At 40.2% G+C, this 18,909-nt stretch overlaps 1 protein-coding gene across 1 annotated transcript; it reads left to right on the top strand.

Moving 5' to 3' along the window:
• Nucleotides 1–15,874: 15,874 nt before the first annotated feature.
• N7481_012735 (A4/G1 family peptidase) lies at nucleotides 15,875–16,663 on the top strand (the record flags this gene model as incomplete). Its single annotated transcript, XM_057271954.1, has 1 exon — nucleotides 15,875–16,663. The coding sequence occupies one exon, from the start codon at nucleotides 15,875–15,877 to the stop codon at nucleotides 16,661–16,663; it is 789 nt and encodes a 262-aa protein (XP_057116142.1).
• Between the last annotated feature and the right edge of the window lie 2,246 nt (nucleotides 16,664–18,909).

Raw genomic sequence — 18,909 nt, 5'->3', positions numbered from 1 at the left:
GGGTTATGGCGATGCCTAACTACAGTACTAATAAAAGAATTAAACCTACTTCTCTACTATTATCTAGTTTATCTGAAATATCCTATCTATCCTAGCTACTAGTATTAGTATTAAATAGCTTTTTTAATACTATATATAATATCTATTATTATTAATATAGTTATATAAATTCTAATACTATTAAAAAGTATATATTATCTCTTTATTTAATATAATTTGACCTTTACAAGAAAGAGATAAAAAACCAAAATAGTATTTTACTTTATATAAGTTTAAGGTAGCTAGAGAACAAGATATAGAGTATATAGAGAAGGTTAAGGTTAATAATATTAGTAATAATAAAGAAAAAGAGCTAACGTAATTCCCGGCCGATCTGGCCACCCCCATCCAAAATTACGTCTTCCTGCCACCCTACCTAATTCAACCGCCTACCATGCCACCAATTCGCACTGAATCCTCGTATAAATTGGCCAATCAAGAGGGCAAGATCTTATTGGCTCTATCTAATTTAAAAATAGTCGTATTAAATGTATACGTTTAGCAAGAATACTATGTTCTACCTTACAGATATATACCCTTGGCCAAGTCTTACACGCTGATAAACGACCATCGGGCTATAAATTGACTTAATATAAAGAGAATTTACTTACTAAGTAGATTATCTCTATGGATATACGTATCATAGCCCCTAGGCCCCCTACTATATAAGATATAGCTAATATACTACTAGCTGTATATAGTAAGACCCTATTAGCTATAGTAGGTAAAAATTAGTTATTAAACTTCGTTCAAAGGTATAATAAGCTTTGATTATGTTTTTCTAGACAGTATAATTATTAGCGTATACAAAACAAAGACTGAAAGACCTTATAAGAGTGGTTTATAATAGTACAGTATATAATTAAAGATAATAGTATCTAAGCAGAGAATATCTATAACTTTGATAAGATAGGATTTTGTAATAGGCCTTATTTTAGTACAGAAGGTAGTTATATAAGCAGAATACTACAGTCGGTAATCTATCCTATAGCTAGGAAATCATAAATAGGTTACTATAATTAAAATAATTTACGCTGATGGCTATTTACTACCGCTATATGTTATCTTTAAGGGCTAGGTCTATATTATTGGTTGGTTTAAATTAAATCTCTCTAGGGATTAGTAAATTAAAGTATTAAATAATAGCTAGTCTACTAATAAATTTAGCCTATTCTGGCTATAAAAGCTCTTTATTCTGTATAAAAACTTATATATATAGGGTAATTTTAGTTATTCTGAATATATAGCAATAGCCTATTGAGCCTAATGGAACCTCATGGAACCTGATCGATAGTGGCAAACTATCTGGATGCTGTGGCAACTCTGGCCATCTGCCACCTACATAATTGACTCTGCCACCTACATAATTGACTATGGTGCTAACTATGGCAACCTATATAATCAATTACCATTCGATGCTAATCATGATTAATACATTACGACGACTTATTGTCGTGTGACCATTATAATTACTAATAATGGTGGCCTGAGGCCTGCTAAACCTCAGGGATAAATAGCATCTCAATCTCCTGCAATCCTAATATCATAGACATCTATGCAATACATCAATCATCCTATCTATTACCAACCAACAGCTTCTTATTGGATCATCCGATCTACCATTACTTCCCTGAGCCTAGTAAGACGTACAGTCTTATAGTTATCAATCCTTAACAGGTATAGTAGCTATCTGACTATCCTTACATAAGGCTAGAAGCTTTTTAGCCAAATATTATTTTAAATAGATTTATAGCTATTAATATAGTGCTAATTAATACTGAAAGAATACTTTCTAAGCTTAATATTGCTCTCTGAATACCTATACCACTAAGTAACTAACTAAGTAGCAGATTTAGTAAATTTATACTAAAGATGCCTAAAACAGTAATTTAGCTATAACAGCTAGCTTTAATACTTAAGGAGCTACTAAAGCAATAATTAAATAGCCTACCTATACTGTTAAAAATCATACTTAATTAGATTATTAAGGGCTACTGTATAGCGCTATATAATACAGCACTATTAGCGTAAGAGAACGCTGATCTATATACAGCGAATAAAAAGAAACGCTAAAAGTATAAAAGATTGACTAGGCAGATAGCTTATAAGGTAGCCTATTAATCGAAGAGGGCCTATAGCTAGTTCAGCAGCTATTTTAGCTAGTTAAAGTTGATAAGGTAGTATTATATAAGCAGGGTAATTTACCTACTTAGCAGGATCAGCTATGTAAGAGGGCTCCGCCTATATGTAGTGGATATAGAGTAATTGGCCATAAGATTAATTAATGTAAAAATTACTAGTTTAGGATTAATTGATGTGTTTTGGTTGCGATATCCTATATTAGAAATTTTGAGTAGTGGTAGGTGGCCAGGACGGCCGGGAATTATGTTAACTATAGCTAAGAAAAGAAATAAAATAGTTACCTTAGATAGTTATAATGTTAATAAGCTATAGCTATTATAGCCTTTATATAAGACTATACGTCTTACTAGGCTCAGGGAAGTAAAGATAGAAGTGGAGATAGATCAAATGATCCAATAGGAAGCTGTTGGTTGGTAATAGATAGGATAATTGTTGTATTGAAATGGATGTCTTCCACATTAAAATTACAGGAGATTGAGATGCTATTTATCCCTGAGTTTTAGCAGGCCTCAGGCCACCATTATTAGTTATTATAATGGTCACACGACAGTAGGCTGTCGTAATGTATGAATCATATTTAGCATCGAATAGTAATTGATTGTATAGGTTGCCATAGTTAACACCATAGTCAATTATGTAGGTGGCAGATTAGTTATAGATATTTATGGTTGTGGCTTTGGCCAGAATTACCAGAGTTGCCACAGTATCCAGATAGTTTGCCACTATTTCGATCAGGTTCCATGGGGTTCCATTAGGTTCCATAATCTATAGGGTATTGCTATATATTCAGATAACTTAATAAGTTTTATCTTTAAATATCTTTAAACTATCTAAAATAAGGATATACAGATAATTACTACAATAAAGTAACTCTTTAGTATCTACTAACTAGCTTACTATTTAATATAGCTTCTTTATACTTATAAACTATAGTATCTTTAGGCTAAATATAAGAGATTAATATTTTTAGCTTACTAGAAGTATCTTCTATAAAAGTATTTTCTACTGCTGTTATAGTATTTATAATTTATATCAAAATATATTAAGAATAATTTAATTTCTTATAGTTATAATAATTGTTTAGTTTAAGAGAATAAACATTTCCGTTATAATCAGACTTTTCTTTAGTATCCTTAGAGTTAGATTAAAATCTAAGGAAAATACTACTGATTTAGATAAATTATCCTAGTTCTTAGTCTCTAAGAAAGATACTTATAGAATAGGTACTAGTTCCTAATAATTAGCTATAGGCTAATATATTAGTTAATACTAAGTATAGTCTAGCTACTTTACTTTCTTTCTTAAATTTTGTATTAATTATAATAAGCTCTTAAACAGTAATAATTTCTTTATCCTTAAATTAGGTATAAATTAGCCCTAAAACCTTCTTAACTGAAGATAGTTTTTTATTATCTAAAGTATAAGATAGAATATCTACTAGATTAGTTTTTCCTGACTAATACTTAATAATAAAGCTGATTAGGGTTAAATATAGGTACTATCAGACCTATCTCCTACTAATTTTACTGCTATATAAATAATATTAAATTATTATAATCTAAAAGAACCTTAATTTAATATAGACTTTCTTTAAAAAACTAATATTAAGTATTTAAATAACTATTATAATGGGGATTTCTGCTCTCAATATCAGTATCCTGTAGTCATGTAACTAAGGCCTTAGCATTAAGGCTACTATTTCGTTTTATAAGATTAAGTAGCGTTCGTTCGATAGTATCAATAATAACTATATATGTTCCCCCTTATAAATTATTCTTTCTGCTGAGGCTGCTGAGGCTAAGGTTACGGTATCGGTATATCACATATCTATGAAGACTCGAATATCTTACTAGTTATATCTCGATAGTGTCACACTTTGTCTACTACTCTCCTGCACTCTGCAAGTGTGGTGGTTTTGTCCTCTTGTGATCGACCTGTCTGCTTAATAGACTGCGAGCAAGTATTCCTATCTTATACTATATAACTATATATAGTTTTTATTCTAAAGTTAAATAATTTTGTTCTATTAATATAAACTTTTTTAACTAGAATATAATTAGATACTATACTTATTTATTATTAGATTAAGACAAAATTCTAGTTATACTAGACCCTAATATATCTGTCTTAATGTAAATAGGCTAGCTAGGATTGAAGAAATATAATAAAAGTACCTTCTTAAAAATATTAAGAAGAATATAAAATATAGCTGATTTCTTATTGCCTAATTCTATAGATCCTAGCTTTTTTCTGTTCTTACTTTCTTTAAGAAGTTTAGCAAGAGGTAAGGTAATTCTGAATATATAGCAATACCCTATATATCATGGAACCTGATGGAACCTAATGGAACCCTATGGAACCCGATCGAAATAGTGGCAAACTATCTGGATACTGTGGCAACTCTGGTAATTCTGGCCAAAGACACATCCATGTAATACATTAATCATCCAATCTATTACTAACAAACAGCTTCTTATTGGATCACCTGATCTATCTCTACTTTTATCTCCACTTCCCTAGCCTAGTAAGACATACAGTCTTATAGTAATTAGAGAATATTAGTATATAAACTAATAATAATAATAATAATAAAATCTAAGAAAGACTTAGGTATCTCTAAAAGGTTAAGATTATTACTATTCTTAAATAGCTATAATTATAATAATACTAAGAAGTTTAACTTCTGATTAATAAAAGATATACTTAGATACTTCTATAAATTTATATGTAACGGTAATGCCTAGGATCATGTGCCAATTCCAATAGACCAAAAAGTCCACTATATCAAAGCTCTCGCTTTGATATTCCTAGGCACCAATATATATACTAAGGTAGCGCGCGGTAACTAGTCATCGTCATCCTCCCCCAAGGATGCCCGTGACATTATAAATATCTAAGTACTCTAAAGCTGTTTAAAGACTTATTAGATATATTTTATAAATAATTTATAGGTTTTAGAAAAAATTAAGATATTAAATAATCATTAAAGTATAGTATAGATATAGCTCTAAAATATAGTAGGAGTATTAGTAAGCCTAAAAGGTATTACTATATATTTAAAATTCCTATACTAAATATAAAATACTATTTTCTATCTATTATCTTTCTTAATTTAGATATAATAATAGGTATCTTAAATATTAACCTAACTAAAATACTAAGTACCTATAAGATAGTTAAGAATCTCTAAATTAAAAGATAAAAGGTACTGATTCTTAATTAAACTTTATTTAATCTTTAATAATTAATATATAAATATAGACCTCTATCCTTCTTTAGAACAAAGAGAATAGATACTCCTATAGGACTTTTTAACAGATAAATCTTTCTATTCTTTAAATAATATATTCTTATTAAAATATTTCTAAAGAATCTTTAATTTAGCCTAGGATAGAGGATAAATAGGCCTATAAAAAGATATACTATTTTTCTTAAGACTAATCTTATAGTTAGTCTTTCTTCTAGAAGATATAATCTTTAAGTTTTAAACTTTAAATATTAATATATAATCCTTAAGTTCAAAAGAAATTTAGTTAGGATTTAAGCTATCTTTAGGCTTATCTTTATTAAGAAAACTTGTAATGGTTACTAAGTTGTCAGGCTAGAGACCTGTGACTAGGCAAGGATATCGGACGGTAGAGATCAGATTGGGCAGTCGATACAGAGACTGATTCTTGAGAGGATCAAGAATCCTGAATGCTTGTGGGATCTTAAATACATTAGGGCTCGGGTGGATGTCGATATGCAGGTGACTCAAAGGGGATTCGTCCATGAATCGGCCTCGAGAGTCCGGGGTATCGTATACTTCGAATCCCGTGACAATTCATCCTCCTCTCTCAGAGATGGTCGACTCGACCACCAACAAAGGTCAGAATTAGGTCAGGCGATCTGAGCCGAATGGCGTCATCTCGCACAAAGGCCTGGGGCAGGTGCCGCTTTGGGTGCGTTTGCACGTGGATGTAAACAAAGCAATACGATCTCTTTGATATCTCTGAGATAAAGGCTTCCACCTTCCTGTCCTCAACTCTCACTTTCCTCTCATCTTCACCTTGTCTCGTCCCTTTCTTTCATCGTCAAATCGTGATCCTTCGCTATGTCTGCTGCTGCCAGTCCTGCTGCTGCTGAATTCGGTGGTCCTCCTCCTGCAGGTGCTGTTCGTCCTCCTGGTAGTCGTCGGGGTGGTCATCGTGCGGCTAAAGGCAAAGGTCGTGCTGGAGCTGCGGGTGGAGGTGGTGATGATGATGATGGCCCTGGAAGTGTGGCCAGTACTGCCCTTGGTCCTCGTCCCTCTCCGCGATCGAATTGCCCGTCCTTCGTTCGCCTTCTGTGTCAAGTGTGTGGCCGAAGCGGCCCTTCGTCCTCCTGCCGGCGCTGTTCCCACGATCCAATGCAACTGGGATTGTTCCAACTCGATTACCTGTGCTCTGTGCAAGAGGGATGGGAAGACTTGCTTCCAGGTACGAGATTCTTCAGCTCCAGTTGATCCTCGACTGGGCACGTGAAGTTCGGGGCGGTGGTACTGCTGTCGCTGTTGCTGGTGGTGCTGTACCTGTCTGGGGTATAGGAAGCGAGACTGCGGCTGTCGAGGGATCTGCTCGCCTTCTGGTGTCGTTTCGGAAGATGATCTCCGTCCATCTCTCTCGGCACGAGCTCCATTTCGATACACGGAATACGGATCAAGCTGTGGAGGGATATGCCGCATTCATCGTTGAACGACGAAAGGAGTTGAATGCTGAGGCTGGCTCACCTCCTGCTCGGCCCCCCTGGTCATCCTGGCAACCTTCTACGGCTGCAGATCAGTGATGCTGGTTTCGATCTCTGGCAGAGTGCTATTCGATCCTTCTTCTTGGAGGTTGCGGCAGGGTTTGAGCATGATATGACTCTGAATGGTGTTGTTTTGACTCCGGCTGCAGCGCAGATCATTGACCAGATTAAGGCGCTTTCAGATTTGTATGGGCTTCCGTGGTAGTCTTTGTTCTTTGTCTTGCTCATCCTCCCCTTTCATGGTCGAACGGCCTCGTTCGGCGGGAGTCTGATGGCTTTTCTTTTCGGTGTCGATTCGGGTGTGGTTCGAAGGAGTTTCGGGGGTACTTCGTTGTCGTTAGGACACAGTTTTTCGAGTTTGTTTCTTTCTGAATGAAGATATCGCATCTTTTGCGTTTTCTAAGTGCTCTGCGGGTTCCCATTGGTTGTATTCTGAGGGCCATCCAGCCCATTTCACGTAGTAGTGTAGTACTCCATCAAAGGTTCTTTCACCTCGAATCTCCTCAACTTCCCATTCCTCTTCGTCTTCGAGTTCCGGCATTGGCATCAGCGAATCGTCTTTGTTTCGGCTGTTCCATGGCTCGAGGAGAGAGACAGAGAAGACGTTATGCAGTCTTGAATACTTTTCTGGTAATGCGACACGGTACGCCTGAGTACCGACCTTTGCGAGGATACGGAAGGGTCCGATTCGCCGGGGAGATAACTTCTTTTCTTTGGCTTTGAAGCGGAGGTTTCTTGTCGAGAGGGATACGAGGCTTCTGACTTCAAAGTCCTTTGGCTTATGGGTCTTGTTGTATGACTTCTGCTGCAATTCCTGTGCGATTCGAAGCTTTCTCGCAGCCTCTTCGCGAATGTTTTGAAGGTGAATTACCCGCTCTTCGGCACTTGGGGCTTCTTTCTTGAGTACTTCATCTGGGGCTCGGACTTGGAAGTCGGGATTATATCCTAGCAGCATACGGAAAGGGGTCTCATTGGTAGATGCGTTAACAGCATTATTGCATGCAAACTGTGCTATCTTAAGGAGTCGAGCCCAATTCGATTGCTCTCCGTCGACAAAACACCTGAGATAATCTTCTAAGACCTGGTTGAGTCTTTCTGTCTGTCCGTCGGTTTGGGGATGGAACGCAGTAGAAAATCGTAGCTTGATCTTGGAATGGTAACAGAGTCGTGACCAGAACCTGCTTGTGAAGATAGGTCCTCGATCAGATACGATTCCTTCTGGATTTCCGTATTCAAGTTCGATTCGATCAAAGAAGAGCTCGGCAAGGTCTCCTGCTGACATCGTTGTCGATACGGGGAGGAATCGGGAGAATTTCGTAAGTCGACAGACGATCACTAGAATTGCGTCACATTCTTTGCCTTCGAAGATCACGATAGGGAGTCCTGTAATAAAGTCCATGCTTAGCTCTGCAAATGGTCGATGGGGAATTGGAAGAGGTTGGAGTTCTCCATAAGGTCGATGCCTTGGTGCTTTAACTCCTTGACATATCGGGCACGTTGCGACGTATTCTCGTACGTCCTTTGGCAGCTTTTCCCAATAGAATTTCCTTTTTAGAAGCTCTTCTGTATGTGTTCTTCCAAAATGTCCTGCGAGTTGCTTATCATGATGAAGCTCAATTAGTTTTTGCCTTAGATTCCCTGCGACAGGGACATAGAGACGTCCTTTATGATGCAGGAGCTTCTCGGAGTCGATACTCCAATGCTTTCCCCGTGGAACGTCTTCCAGGGTTGCATTAATTCTCTCCTGGACCATCTTGTCCTTATCTTGGAGTTCTTTGATCAATAGTTTTAGTTCCCTTGGGGATTCATCCGCGAGTGGATCTTCATTCGCAGTTGCAGCGAATACCATTCGAGGGGGTACAAATTGAGAGCGACTCAAAACCTCATGATATGTCATATTGTGGCCCTGACTTGGGAAAAACTTGGTCATATTGTGGCCCTGACTTGGGCAATCTTCTTTATTATCCCCCGGATCTAAATGATCAGCTTCGCTGGACTCATCCATAGCCTCCCCTAGATCCTCCCGATCCATAGGGGCGGCAGTGTCGTTTTGAACCTGGTTCGGCTCCGACTCCGGGTCGCTGGCCAAGCTACTCACGGTTAGAGAGGGGGATAGCGATGGACTTCCACGGGCTAATGCGGTTGCGATCATCGATCCCTGCTCCCCTCCGCTTTCCTTTCCAGACGGTCTTGTACCTGCAGAAAACCACTGCACTTTCACAAACGATACGGCCGTGATTCGCTTACGAATCGGGCCCAAAATCTCCTCGGCTGGCGGAGGCTTCTCTTCGCCAGGAGTTCGGGACAATCCATCTGCTGGATTTGTCTTACCTGAACGGTGATGGATCACGAAATCAAAAGGTGTTAAGGATAGACACCATCGGGCTTGTCTCCCATTGATCTTCGGTTGGTCCATGAATAACTTCAAATTATGATGGTCAGTCAAGACTTCAACTTGATACCGGCTTCCCTCGAGGTATTGACGCCAGTGCTTGAACGAGTGAACAATTGCGAATAGCTCTTGATCCGGTGTTGCGTAGTTCCGTTCTGTAGGTGAGAATTTCTTCGACCAGAAGGCGATAGGATGCCATATCCCTTGATCGTCTGGTTGCGAAAGGATTCCAGCCATTCCGAAACCCGAGGCATCAGTCTCAAGTCGGACAGGTCTCTCTGGATCGAAGTATCGCAAGAGAGGCGCGGTCGAAAAGGCATCGATAAGGTCTCGAAACGCTTTCGATTCGCGGTCGTCTAGCTTGACATTCCCCGGTTTCTTCCCGTCCTTACTTCCTTTAAGGAGTTCTGAGAGCGGTAATGCGATCAAGGAGTATTTCTCGATAAACCTTCGATAGAAGTTGCAGAATCCCAGGAAGACTTGGATATCTCTGTAGGATGTAGGCTGCTCCCATTCTTGGATGGCTCGAACCCGTTCCGGGTCCATAGAGATGCCGTTTCGACCAACAATAAAGCCGAGGAATTCAACTTCTTTCTTGTAGAATTGACATTTGGAGGCTTTGACGAATAGCTGGGCTTTCCTTAGCCTTTCGAGCACGAGACTAAGGTGTTCCGTATGCTCTTTGTAGGTCTTAGAGAAGATGAGAATATCGTCTAGATATGCGATGCAAATAATATCAAGGAGACCATGAAGCGCGGTATGAATATAGCTTTGGAATGTCGCCGGTGCGTTGGTAAGGCCGAATGGCATGACCATATATTCAAAATGGCCATATCTTGTGCGGAAAGCTGTTTTCCATTCCTCTCCTTCTCGAATACGGATCCTATAGTATGCATCTTGTACATCGATTTTGCTGAGGTACCTGGCCCCAGAAAGGCGGTCAAGGATCTCCGAGATGAGGGGCAGAGGATACCGGTTTTTGACAGAAACTTTGTTCAACCCTCGATAATCAACACAGAGACGTAGTCCTCCGTCCTTTTTAGGCACGAATAGGATGGGTGCGCCAGCTGGGCTCTTTGATGGTCTGATTCGACCATTCGCTAAGTTTTCGTCGAGATACTTCCGTAACTCTGCGAGTTCTGCTTGCGAGAGGGGGTAAATCGGGCCGTACGGGGGCGATGCATCTTCTTTGAGCTCGATTGAGTGGTCGGTCTCCTTTCGCGGCGGCATGATCTTAGAGTTCTGTGCCTCGAATACGTCCTGAAACGCCAGTAATTCGGGGGGGGGATCTGGTCTCGACTCGCTGTCGATTCCTCTTCTTTTTCCGGGGGAAGCCAGACTTCTTCAGGCGTCTTGATAACCGCAAAGACACGAGCTTGGTTTCTGCACGCTTTTACAAACTGGTGAGGCTTCAACCATTCTATCGTCTCCTTTTTGTGTTCGAACCACTATTGTTTCCGCCACGGAGCTAACACGATTCGCATTTCTTGAATAGTCGTATTTGACAACAGTACTGGGGATCCTGATAGACGGGGATCTCTATCGACGGCGATACAGGGGCGCGAAAACCTTTGCTTGGTTCCCCGAGAATCGTATATGGTGATTGGAATGGTCCATACGCCGTAGGTAGGGGCGCCTTGTCGGCCTACCACTTCTAAAAGGGGAGCATTGTACTTGGCTTGATCGAAGTGATATTTCTGAACGAATTCATAACTGACAAGGTCTACCTCTGCGCAGGTGTCGATATCTGCGTGCGTTTCGATATCGTTTCGGACACGAATCGGGACATGGAGGCGGGCGACTGTTCCTACTTGAGGCCAGGAGTCGGAACTTGTAGGAGCTAGTTCGACTCCGGCGCTTTTCCCGAGTTTCTCGATCGAGTATCGTTGCGATGATACCAGGGTCTCGAACGAGCTTGCTGGATCTTCGCCCCTGGGGCTCTTGGCGGTAGACGACATTCGCTTGCCCAATGGCCCGGCTTGCCACAGTTGAAACAATTGTTTAAAGGGGTTCTGATAGATTGGTTGATCCCTCCGACAGGTGTATTATTTGGATTGTTATCGTTTCGAGGGGGAAAACGGACGAGGGTTACCACCGAAACGAGGGGGATTCGGGTGTGAGTTGGAGTTGTTTTGATTTGGGTATGAGTTGGAGTTGTTTTGATTCGGGTATGAGTTGTAGTTGTTTTGATTCGGGTTGGTTCTAGGACCGTGAGGACCCTTTGAGTATGGATTTCCAGGACCCTTTTGATCTCGTTCTTTGCCATTGGACCGGTTCGGGAACGAGTCATTGAGTCGTGGGTGTTTTGAGCTCGAATTGGAATCATTGTTGAATGGATTGCGCTTATGCGCTTTTGCTTTAGTAAATTCCCAGGTACTCTGTGCTTCTTCTACCCATTGTGCTCGAGTTTCTGGAGAAACCTTTGCATACTGTCGAATATGTAGTGTCAACCACGGCTGTAGCTTCGACATATAGCGGCGAGCTTGCTCGTCCCGGGAGACCTGAGGAAGGTGACGTTCTAGGTCTGCGAGACGGTGGTGAAAGACCTTCGGTTCTTCATCGGGTCGCTGGCGGCAACGCTCCATCTCGTCGCTAACTTCTCCAGTAAAGGTATTTTTGTTGTACATCAAGGTAAGAGTCCATTCCTTGAAATACTCCCAGCTGCCGAAGCGGTCGTCATGATTATCTTCAAGGTATCTCTCTTCTGCAGTCCAGTCATTCTTGCAGTCAGAGTCGAGATATTTGACTCCTGCGAGGATCCTCATTTCCTCATCCTCGTAGACTTCGGGATTGCCTCGGAAGACATATCCAAGCTGAGAGAGCCAGTTTCCTCGCTCCTGAAGGCTAAAGGATCTCTTAAATTTATCGACCTCGAAACCCTCTACTTTCTTGCGCTTTTTGGTCTCGGTTCCCTTGCGATTCTCAGATAGCTCGTCTAGGAAGGTTCCGGTATTTAGATTTCCAGAAACCTGAGCGGAAAGCTCTTTGATGCGGGCCTGGATCGCCAGGAACTCTTCAAGACGCTCCAGTTCGCGTCTCTTCTCTTCCAGACTGTCCGTATTGATGCTTCTAGGCTCGGGGATGCTCTCGGTTACAGGTTCACCTGCGATTCCCCTGATCTGCATCCCACGAGAGGGGGGGAGGAGATGCGTCAGCATCGTGTACGGTGGCTCCGCGGATTGATATCTGATCCGGCTCAGGTTCTATAGGGTTTTCATGCCGATCCGGGGCCGATTCGATCTCGGGTCGAATCGTAGGAGGGGGGGGTGTAGCGACTTCGGATCGTGCACTACTGCGGGAGGATGCAGGGTTTCGTCGTGTAGAGGGTACCATCTTCAATCCTTGGGTAGTCAAGAGAGAAGAATCAGAATTGTAATGGTTACTAAGTTGTCAGGCTAGAGACCTGTGACTAGGCAAGGATATCGGACGGTAGAGATCAGATTGGGCAGTCGATACAGAGACTGATTCTTGAGAGGATCAAGAATCCTGAATGCTTGTGGGATCTTAAATACATTAGGGCTCGGGTGGATGTCGATATGCAGGTGACTCAAAGGGGATTCGTCCATGAATCGGCCTCGAGAGTCCGGGGTATCGTATACTTCGAATCCCGTGACAAAACTAGTTTATCTTCTAGAATTTTAAAAACTATAAAAATAATTACTCTATTCCTATATACCTTTATATAATATAAGATAGTTAAGATCTATATATCTAGCATTTTAGTCTTAAACTACTAATAGCTTTTCTAAAAGACTAATATAATCTTATAATTAACTAGTATTATATTAGATAGGAGAACAAAGGATCCTTTAAGTCTTAGGTCCTTATTAACTATAATATAGGGTTAATTTAGTATTTTTTTAGTACTATAGAAATTATAAATAATAAGAGAAATATTCTATATACTATATATAGATATATCTTTTTTGACTACTGTTTAAATTAATAGTAGGTTAAATTTAGTATTATTAAGCTTATGTTCCTTAATAAAGTTAAAGCTAACTAGATTAACCTTAGTATATATATCTAGATTAGTATAGATTTAAATATTATTCTTTATTATAATAGGAATATATAACTAAATAACTACTTCTACTTATAGCTATAAACTAAGACCTATAGGATCTAGTCTCTATTAGCTTTTTCTAATTACTTTAAAGTAAATTTTCTTTTTAGCTTCTTATATTCTTATTCTATTATTTTAAAGTTTTATATATTTAGAGGATATTCTTTATTAGTATTTAAGAATTAATAAGATTTATTATAGCCTTTTAACTTTTTTCTAATCTATTTTAAGTTATATTTAAGTTTTAACTTATTAGAATAGTATAGTTATTTATTTAAATTATTATTATAGATACTAGTATTTCTAACTATAATATAGAGCTGAATTAAGATTTCTTTCTAAGGCCTTATCTTTCCTAGGCTTTATTTAACGTAATTCCCGCCTGAGTAAAACACCCCACCAGGAATCGTATGTTCTTACCTACTTACCTACTTTAACTATCTATTATACCACCAAAACATACTAAATCCTGGCAAAAAGTGACCGAGAAAAAGGGCAGAGTCCTATTAGCCTTATAAGTTATTTAATAGGGTTAATTTAAATTAATTTATACAGCTCTAAAGTAATTTGGTGTATCTTATGTTACCTTATCTTAACAGGTGAATAGCCTACCCTTATACGTCGATAGGCATCGCCATAACCTATTTTGGGTTGAAGAACCCAACCTAACCCAAAACCTAATGGGTTAAACCCAATAACCCAATAGGTACCTATTTTAACCTATTTTTATATAATTTATTTATAATTTTTATATAGTATATCTTAATACTTAATTTATATCTGTTTTCTAGAAGGATTTAGATACTAGGATCCTACATATATATATATATATATATATAGTATTAATTATTATATATTCAAATTTTAGGACTAAAATAGATACACACTGGGTTCCTAAATAGGTTATAGAATTAGACCTAAAACCTATTTTGGGTTGGGTTGGGTTGGGTTAGGTTGGGCCCGGGTTATAGTGGGTTCTGGCGATGCCTAAGGATGTCCGAGGATACAATATCGTGTTCAGCCAGTTGATGAATACTTCAAAATTCACCAGGTACGCATATATTGTGCTCATCTTGTTAATGGTCTGTCGCGTAGATAAGAGGTAGACATAGATAGCAGATATTGTGGCTGGGAGAGTCTCTGAGATGTTGCTACTGGGCCGCAAGGAGCAGGAAGGCCTCTGGGACCGCGGGCGATAGGATGGCATCTTTATGAATATTTGAGGTAATGTTTCTCAGATTCTAATTCAAGGACGACTTGGAGTTTGTACCACTGTCTTGTGCGGGGAATTACTGTTATGGAAGTACATGGCGCTGAAGTTTAATAAACAGCCACAATAGATGCATGCCGCGGAACTCCGTCGGGCTTGTCCGGAACCCCGCAGACTCTCGGAAAGCAAGTCATCTGATTATCTGCAGCACACAATTTTCAGAATACTACATCAGCTCCGACGAGTTCTAAGATCACGAGAGATGTAAACTTAGCTTGGGTCCTTTCAGCTTCTTTCAGGTTCTCTTGCGCAGCCGTTCCGATGTCCGCAAAGGGGCTGCTGCTTCAATAGATTGCAGCCTCGGTGACGTGTTTGATCTTAACAATTTCTTTCATATGGACGCTAAAATTTTAGTACTGCTTGGATTCGCCTTGATAAGCTTTGCTGATGCGATAGGAGTTTCCTCTACCACTGCATTTGGCTAAGCTAGATCTAGGCCCGGACCAAGTGGACTATCGGCGAGTTCGATGCTGAAACTCCTATTCTCCGTCTTGAGACATATTTAGAGTCCACAAAAAGGGTACCCCGCCGAAAGTATAATCGATTGGAAGGCTGACAGCCACTCGGGTACAGAAAGTGCTTGTATATTAGATTCAAACTCAATTTGGTGAATAGTCCCATCCATAACTTTCAAGTTCATTCAAGGTGGTATCGTCATTATTGACCAAGCATGAGGTAAAAGAGTTCACTCTCATCCAGTGAAATTTTTTTTATACACAGGCGGTCTATCTTCGCTTCTTATCTGATCTTGTCAAGTTTTGAAGCAATCTGTTGCTATAATAGGGTTTCTGGCCAGCTAAGTTCATTCAAAGCTTGGCGTTAAATGCCGCCGATCACAATTCCTTTCTTATCAGAGTTGCACTGAACAAGCGGAGGTGAAGAGCTGAGAAACTAGTGAGATAAAAGAAAATGAAATACCAATCAAGATCTGACATGCTCTATTGTAACCTCGGGTAAATAATATAATTCCTAGTGCTCGGAGACTATCCATTTACGAAATAGTCAAGTTAAAGGATCACACCTTCCTGTTCGCGCCTACTTTGCTCGAAATGCCCAATTTATAGACCGGTTTAAGTATATAAGAGGCATTTCGACCCTAAATATGCAGTTTCTCGTCTAGACTCACTATCAGTATTTCAGTAGTTGCATCTCTATTCTCCTCTCCTCCAAATATTTTCTACGGTCTCAATTGCTCTCCACAATGAAGATTTCAGCAGCCACCATTCTTCTTTTGGCGGGCTCTGCCATTGCTAGTCCACTGGCAGCCCGTGTCGCTCGCCGTGCTGGGGTCTCTCGTCCAAGAATACGCGTCGATCCCAATATCAACGAGGCCAACGATGCTGAGCAGAGCTCCAACTGGGCTGGCGCAGTCTTAGTCTCCTCTGGCTTCACTGAAGTCTCTGGAACTTTCACTGTTCCCAGCCCTCAAATTCCATCTGGAGGTGACCAAAGCACCCAGTACTGCGCTACTGCCTGGGTCGGTATTGATGGCGATACATGCTCAACTTCCATTCTTCAAACTGGAGTTGACTTCTGTATCCAAGGCAGCGATATTAGCTACGATGCCTGGTACGAGTGGATTCCAGCCGGTTCGGTGGACTTTAGCGGTATCAGCTTCAGCGCCGGAGACTCTGTATCCGTGAGTGTTGTTGCTACTAGCAAAACAACTGGAACTGCCACTATTACCAACAACTCCAATGGGCAGAGCGTCACCCATAAATTTACCTCAAGCGAGACCACTAGCTCCCTCTGTGAGACCAACGCGGAGTGGATCGTCGAGGATTTTACCCTCATCTCCTCCTCCGGCCAGCAATCGCTTGCTCCCTTTGCCAACTTCGGAACTGTTACCTTTACCGATGCCATTGCTGTGAAGAATGGAAACCAAGTTGATGCCTCTGGTGCCAATACCATCTCCCTCGTTGACGGAAATGGCAATGTCCTGGCTTCCCCTAGTGTCCAAGGCAGCACCATTACTGTTACTTACCAGTAAAGGAAGTGCAAACAGTGTCTATACAGACAAGATCCCTGCTAAGTCTTTTGTATGTTAAATCTTTGTTATTAAATAATGAAAGGAAATATGCATATATTATTGATGCGAGAAGGTTTAACAAGCGCCAGGTAATATTTTGTTCTCAGAGTGCAGTGTGGCTTCGTATTGTGTGAATTGATGGACACTGGCATCACTGCCAAAGTGAATGAAAACACTTAAAATGTAATGATAGTTCTTGGCTTCTCAAAGTCATTTTGAGCCGGATAGTAAGATTCTGAGGTTTTCCTAGGGGACACTGAAGACTCAAAACACTTCACATTCAAACAACTAGAAAATCGTCCTTATTGGTGGGCTTATGAGACGATGGTGCATCCACTGTGGCACGGGCCATCATGAGCAGCTACACTCTCCCTTCCCCATGCTTACGGTATGACTGGCATGATCAAGGAAGGTGGCTATAATACGCTGTTATGGGCGATGTTATTCTAGTCGTTGGCCCAGAACAGTTTAAGCTGCGTGTTTATTCACTCACTCTCAAGGCAACGTCAAAGCCAATTACGGTCATGTTAGGGCCAAACTGGACGAAGAGCCATACCTAATGGGGACAATAAATATGAGAAGCCAGATTTATTTAGGTAATTGAGAGATTATTAGCTTAAAGCGGTGGCTGTGGTACTTATTTTTATTCCTTTGAGTTCTAATGGATCACCACGGAGTAGATGGCTATCCCTTGATTACATCTCCCAAGCAGCACATAGCACTCGCTTGTGTGCGTATGCGTGTGTATGTGTATAAAAGAAGCAAGATTTTAACTATTTCTGATCTAATATGAATACTCAAGTTGCCGCACAGTTGAGCTTTATTTGACGCGTATAATATGTGCTGTCAATTAGTGCGATCTAGTTCTTGGCTGTATAGTATGTTGTAACCATTAACCATCATCTTGGCCCTATTAAAGAACATACTAACTGGCCAGATAAGAAACCCACAGTTACATAACATCTTTTTTACTTCATTAATATGTCTTATACAAAGTCAAAGCCAACCAACCCAACTTTGAAATAATAATCGAAAAGTAAACAGATTATGAAGCTGTATAAAGGCCATGAATACCCTGCTAATCTCCAAGACAGGCAAATCTAACTCAACAACCAGACCACGTGCTCAGAAGTCTATTGCATTTCAGTTACCCCTGGCGTGAGCTTATTGCTCCCTTGACTTTACCAGCTGTCCAGGTAATAGAGAGGTAGAAGCTAATATTTCTTAATTGATTTCAGTATTCATCATGCGCCACTTCATCTTCCCCGGAACCTTTCTCCTAGCGGCCCTTGCCAATTTTTCTTATGTGGCTCCCTCATTGAATGGCACTTTGAATAATGCAATCAACACGCAATGGGGCATATTCTGTTCGGATACTAAATGTAGCGAGGACTAAGGAAAATAGGTTGATATGAGCAATCCAGGTTGCCTCAACTGGGATGGCGCTGGATTATTATTCGTAAAAGATAGCTCTGAGGCAGGTTTTATGCTTATTGCTTTGAAAGATGCAGACTGTCCCTGCCAGACCATCTGTGATGAAGAGACTTACAAGTGGTTGGTATACCGGTTGTCATAAGCTTCCCTCAGATATGTGCTCCTGGCGACGGGTGAGGGACAAGGATGGCTGCCCTGATAAGCAGTGCGCCTAAGCATAACAACTATCTCTTGGCCCCTCTCCATGTTTATATGGATTGAGGAGTGCCGCATAAGCGTATGGATTCTGGCTGTGCGTCTACTTAGGGCTAAAGACATGCCTCATTCATGTTATCTAGATTATTTCACACTCTATTTGAATTGCTTGATCATTCTTATTACACGCAAATCTGACTTTTTGACCTATTATTCTGTCCTAAAAACTATCTTCATTTTATCTGTTTCTCTTATATATTACTTCACTTCGAGACTCAACGCCCATATCGGTCTATGACAGCCCTGAATAAAGAGTATCACAAACCTCTATTGCAGTAGGCTACTTTTCTGGATCATAGATAGAGACTTTCCATATGATAGATTGTCTGTGCGGTCGACTAGATTAGCATTGGGGCCAAACTTGCAATTTTTCAGCGAGGTCATGTTTGAGATTGGTTCTAGACTGACCTTTTTCCTTTTCTCTAGACTTAGTATTATACATTTAATACACTTATTTCATCATAACCAGGCCCCTGTTACAGTCCTGAGCTCCTTACAGTAGAGCAGTATATCGATTT

The sequence above is a fragment of the Penicillium waksmanii genome, assembly GCF_028829765.1.
Source record: "Penicillium waksmanii strain IBT 27052 chromosome Unknown utg000010l:1.0-3698451.0:1.0-3701458.0, whole genome shotgun sequence".
NCBI classification, from domain to species: domain Eukaryota; kingdom Fungi; phylum Ascomycota; class Eurotiomycetes; order Eurotiales; family Aspergillaceae; genus Penicillium; species Penicillium waksmanii.
This window is presented reverse-complemented; position numbering and strand designations above follow the sequence as displayed.